The 5,393-nt window shown below is 42.9% G+C and overlaps 1 protein-coding gene across 1 annotated transcript; it reads left to right on the forward strand.

Moving 5' to 3' along the window:
- Nucleotides 1-519: 519 nt before the first annotated feature.
- LOC115679184 (IQ domain-containing protein IQM2-like) lies at nucleotides 520-4,341 on the forward strand. Its single transcript, XM_030602770.2, has 9 exons — nucleotides 520-749; nucleotides 1,312-1,821; nucleotides 1,912-2,026; nucleotides 2,107-2,172; nucleotides 2,254-2,342; nucleotides 2,440-2,527; nucleotides 2,613-2,852; nucleotides 2,949-3,050; nucleotides 3,324-4,341. Exons 2-9 carry the CDS (start codon nucleotides 1,346-1,348, stop codon nucleotides 4,098-4,100), a joined length of 1,953 nt encoding a protein of 650 aa, XP_030458630.2. The 5' UTR covers nucleotides 520-749; nucleotides 1,312-1,345; the 3' UTR covers nucleotides 4,101-4,341.
- The last annotated feature ends 1,052 nt before the right edge of the window (nucleotides 4,342-5,393 follow it).

Raw genomic sequence — 5,393 nt, forward strand, 5'->3', positions numbered from 1 at the left:
GCCGTCATGATGTCCGGGCCTGCTTGGTTACGCTTTTAGAAAGGTCAAAAATTTAAGTATTCCATATTCCCCAAAAAAATTTGAAAAATATTATATAAATACGACGTGTCGAATTCTATATCCGGTGAAAGTTTCGGAAGTCTCGAACTAAAAAGAAAAGGTTAAAATGCGCCCATCGCGTGGCGTAGAATTTATGATATGCATAATAGGAACCGATTCAGAAGTCGACTCAAATGGACCCGAATTTATACGCACATCTAGAAAAGTCAATTCACGATAATTTGCAAATCCAAGAGCCGTATGCGCGTGTGCGTGAGTGAGGGAGGAGTCTGCAATTGCATCGAAATGGGTAGGCCTGATATCAAAACGAAAAACGGCAAATGAAGAAGAAGAAGAAGGAGAGAATTTTCGGTCGAGAAAACTTTTCGCCCCCCCCCCCCCCAAATGGCCAATGGTCTCCTCCACGTGGTTTGACACCAAAAAGAAAGGAAGACAACTCTTTCTCTCTCTCTCTCTCAGCGTGGCCCCCTATATATAGCCAGCATCGAGCAAAGCGAAGATGAGTAACTTTTCTGTGTCCCGCTTCGAAAAAAGGCACGAACTTTGCGGTGCAAGAGCCGAACTGAAAGCACCCCATTTGACTCTCTCCTTCCCTCGACGACGACGACGACGAGTTCGTCAGTTCACATCGCAGCTTCGGAACTTATCCTATCGTTGCGTTGGTTCACGCTTTGTTCAGTCTCTCGGAGGTAACTCCCCGTGTACAGGCATTGCGTTGCCATTGCATTTCGTAGATTTTTCAGGCTCTCTGTTCTGTTCCCTGATTCTCTGTGACAATGGGTGTTGTTAGATTTTCTGGCCCGTTTGGGTCTCTGTATCCAATGCGTTCCCTTTTTCTTTTCTGGGCGTTCTTGGGAGCGAGTCTTTGTTCATTGGGACGAGTCTGGGGACACGTTTCTTGATCTGCTGTCGCCTCGAATGGTTTCGGACGATTGTTTTGAATGGAATAGATTTGAATTGGTCCAACTGCTGAGTCTCTACCTGCTTTTTTGGTGCCTTTTCTGGTGCTGGGTTTGAAGGACGAGTGCTTTAGGGTATAGAACTTTGTTCACCAGTCTGTTTGCATTGGTTATGGATCAGTGGTCAACACTGGTTTCAACGACCTCTTCATCAAGGTTGCATTGGTCCATATCTGCTAGAATGCAGTTTATTTAGCACGGTTTAGATAGGGATGTATTCGATGGTCACCATGTAATCTCTTCTTTTCATTCTCTAACATTGTTTCCGGACATTTTGGTTTGTCTCCTACAGAAGGAAATTTGGACCCTGTTGTATATCTCGTCGTATGGGAATTTCTTTTTCCTGCCCATTCGCGGAGTTTGCCGACCTGGAAAATGGTGTCCAATCCATTATCATCAAATCCAAAAGTTTTGGAGACGATGAAGTCAAGACTCCGGCTCGTTCCCTCAGTTTCAATATTCAAGGTTTAGAGCCAATAATAACTAAGCCCTTAGGCTCTGGAGTGATGGCACTCCAGCGCGCCGTTCACTTGGAAGAGAGGGATCCGGAGATGGTTCTTCCAATTGAGTCTCCGACTCCGCTATCGAATGTACAGAAGCAAGTGCCCGCCACGTCAGTTTGCCCAAAATATGATGGTGGGAACATTCAGATCCCGAGATCTGTTGGGATGGCTCAGGAATGCTCTGTCTTGGACCCTGAAAATCCTAAACATGAGGCAGCTGTAAAATTACAGAAAGTTTACAAAAGCTTCCGCACTAGAAGGAAGCTGGCAGATTGCGCGGTACTTGTTAAGCAGAGCTGGTAAGTATACTAAATGCTGATGGTGATGCATTATAAGTCTACGGTGCGAATGTGATTAGTTACTCATACCGCCGTTCATGGAACTTACAGGTGGAAGCTCTTGGATTTTGCTGAGCTCAAGCGTAGCTCTATATCATTCTTCGATGATGGGAAACACGAGACAGCCGTTTCGCGTTGGTCGAGAGCAAGAACAAGAGCTGCCAAGGTAAATCTATGAGCTCCAACAGGCTGATAAGTGTTTTCTGGCCTTTGCTGGATATGAGACTAAGCTATTTCATATTGCAGGTTGGAAAAGGTTTGTCGAAGAACGATAAGGCTCAGAAACTTGCATTACAACACTGGCTTGAAGCGGTAAGTTCACCATGACAAGAAATTGTGACTAGTAACTATCTCTCTTAATCAGTTCGACTTATCCTTGTAACTATTTTACAGATTGATCCACGTCATCGATATGGGCATAATCTTCACTTCTATTATGTCACATGGCTTCACAGTCAGAGCAGAGAACCCTTCTTTTACTGGTAATGGACTAGATCTGACCACGCGACACTTTTACGTCGTTGATATCATAACAAGTAATCTCTGACTGAAGGGGAACATTATTGACTTGCGTTGCAGGTTGGATATAGGAGAAGGCAAAGAAGTAAATCTCGAGAAATGTCCCAGACCAAAGCTTCAACTGCAATGTATCAAGTACCTTGGCCCGGTTGGCTTCCAACTCCACTCGTGATTGTCCTTTGCTATTGTTGTGTATGTTATTGTCTTGCTTAGAGTTTTCTTGTTCCTAACAGATGGAAAGGAAGGCCTATGAAGTTGTCATCGAAGATGGGAAGCTCTTTTACAAGCAGAGTGGCAAGCCGATCCATACCACTGGTGAACCCAGGGACGGGAAGTGGATTTTCGTCCTGAGCACGTCGAGAGCAATGTATGTTGGCAAAAAGAAGAAAGGTTCTTTCCAGCATTCCAGCTTCTTGGCTGGAGGAGCTGCAGCAGCTGCAGGGAGATTAGTTGTCGAACACGGCGTACTTAAGGTGATTTTTCCGGCTGAGAGATAGCAATATGTTCTTGGATTGGCGATTATTCATATCAGTGTCTTTTAACAACGGTCGTTCTCTGTTTGTTTGCAGGCAGTTTGGCCTCACAGTGGCCATTATCGGCCCACCAAGGAAAATTTCGAGGATTTCATCTCCTTTCTCCAAGAGAACGATGTGGACCTCACTGATGTAACGGTAAGATTGAAAGAGATAGATTCTTGGCTATGCCTCGTATCTTTTGGTTTGATTAATGAATATTCACTCACACACGCTTGGAAACACGAGTTAGCACTCATATCGATAGATCATGCGAGGAGGTATCCTTTGTTCACGCATGCCAATCCTTGTTTAGGCAGGATTCCGCCTTAGATTGTTTGGATGATGCCGAGAGGCTTTATTAGTTTAGTTATGTTTTAATATACTTCACAACAAGCGAATAGCTGACTCATTGTTGTATTCACATTTCAGTTGAGTCCAGTGGATGAGGAAGTCATGACGCCTAGCAGTAGAAGCAGTCTTTATCTACGAAACAACCCATCAGAAGAGGATTTAATGCAAAAGGCGGATGCCTCAGAGATTGATGTTTCGACCTTGACCGAAGTAGAAACAGATTCGTTGAACAAAGAGAGTGGTGATTCTTCAGATCTGGAGTTGCGCAAGCCAAGGCACCTACAAAGCTTCGGTAGGAAATTGACCAGTCTCGAAGTACCAAAACAGCATCAGTCATTTGAAGACCTAGAGAGCGAGAATCTAGACGGTTATGAAACAACAGAAGAGCCCTTTGCTTCTGAACCCAATTACAACATTCTGAAACCTAACTCGTTCAACAAACACAAAGAGAACGAAGTAGAAACTACACCAGAAGAATTGGTCCTACAAAGGATAAACTCACATAAAGAATCAAAGTCATCTCAGCCAGTAAAGCAATTGTCCTGCAAATGGACGACTGGAGCAGGGCCTCGCATTGGTTACGTGAGGGACCATCCCCCGGAGCTGCGGGCTCGAGCTCTAGAACATGTGAACTTGTCTCCGAGGAGTGCAGGATTTTCAAGGTCATATTTCTCTCCGCAAAGCGCCAGTGCAGTTACACCGAAGAAATTGAGGTCCCTTTCTTCAGTTCCAGGACTAAATTTAGGCTCATCAGAACACGACAGTGCTTCTTTTCCTAACATTGGTGTTCAAGACTCTGCAGTGAAGTCCTCACCTCTGAAAAGGAAAGCATCGGCCCCGTGGCCTGGTGCCTAAGTACAGGAATCTTTTATTGACTTTATTCTTTTTTGTGTGAATAGAGAATCGATTCTTAATACTTACTTGAAGAAGAGAAATTACAGCAAAGAAACTAGGAGGGTAGACTAGGACTTATAGGAATTCGTTCTCATTCTTTTATTTAGAACTTTTTCCTGTTCATCTTTGCACATTTGATGTACATTGTAGAGCTCTGAGGTTTTTTTGCCCTCACGAAATGCAAATCAATTCTTTTCTCTTACTGTTGGATGAATACTTGTTTCTCCGCGAGTTGCCACTTCAAATACTTTACATTAGCAGTCCAGTTTGTCCACAACTGAAATATACTTATTATTATTGTTGCTGGCTGCTGCTGTTGTGGTCATCGTCGGTCGTCTCCTAAAGCATGAAATTAAACATAACATTAGCCAGTCATGTTCGTCTAAATTTGCTTATTGTTGTTATTATTATCGTCATTATTAATCACGGAAGCATGAGAGTGAACTTTAGAGGGTCAAATGTACATTCTGGAGATTTTTTCTCGTTCTGTACAGGCTACTGAATTAACTCATTTATTCTTGAAAGGTTCAACTGATCTCCCACGGTGTGTCAAGAAGTCACCTTGTAACTGGGAAGTCTACTTTAATGCTGTCGAAAACTCAGTGAATGCTAACCAAACTAATGAATCATCTGTGTACTGGTCCAAAGTTTGCTTGATATCTGATTTTGCAACCTCAGATACAATTAGAAGCACAATAATCTTTGCTGTCAGAGAACCAAAATCATCCTTAGAAATGTAAGAGAAGTTCCTCCAAAGATTCGACTTCGTTGTCCATTCAACAACAAAAGCGCACCCCTAAACTCACTGGCGATCTAATCTAAGAAAACTAAAAGTTCAAAAAGTAGCTTCCCTGTTGAGCTCCTATCAAAAGAGTTAAGAGCTACCAAAAGATCAAACGCTGCAGGTGAAAAATTACTATACTTATGAATTACGTGGTAACACAGAATTAAATGGTTGTCGCTTCTCCAGTCTAATGAAAGTTATACTTACCAAAATAACCAATTACTCAACCGTATCAAACAAAATGGTCCCACAAGTTTGCAAGTTTATGGCAGAATCATCCAATAGAAATGCCAATGCGTGAAGAAATGACGTTTATCCACTGAAGTGACACGTTTGAAGTTTATTACCTCTAAACTGAGCCAACAACTGATCTTGTGCACACACCAGCGCCTTAACAGTATCCGGATGAAATCTACTTGGATGAGGACTAATTAGATGATCACCAGCGCTAAATGGAGATTCTGAAGCAG

The sequence above is a fragment of the Syzygium oleosum genome, unplaced genomic scaffold (genome assembly GCF_021117445.2).
Source record: "Syzygium oleosum isolate NSW1041296 unplaced genomic scaffold, Sole_v2.1 Sole_v2.03, whole genome shotgun sequence".
In the NCBI taxonomy this organism is placed as follows: Eukaryota; Viridiplantae; Streptophyta; class Magnoliopsida; order Myrtales; family Myrtaceae; genus Syzygium; species Syzygium oleosum.

Bases quoted from the DNA above. Each gene is read 5' to 3' on its own strand.
- LOC115679184 (XM_030602770.2), top strand. From the start codon at position 1,346: ATGGGAATTTCTTTTTCCTGCCCATTCGCGGAGTTTGCCGACCTGGAA. The intron at 2,173-2,253 runs GTAAGTTCACCA...ACTATTTTACAG, and splicing joins TACAACACTGGCTTGAAGCG to ATTGATCCACGTCATCGATA. The intron at 2,343-2,439 runs GTAATGGACTAG...CTTGCGTTGCAG, and splicing joins AGAGAACCCTTCTTTTACTG to GTTGGATATAGGAGAAGGCA.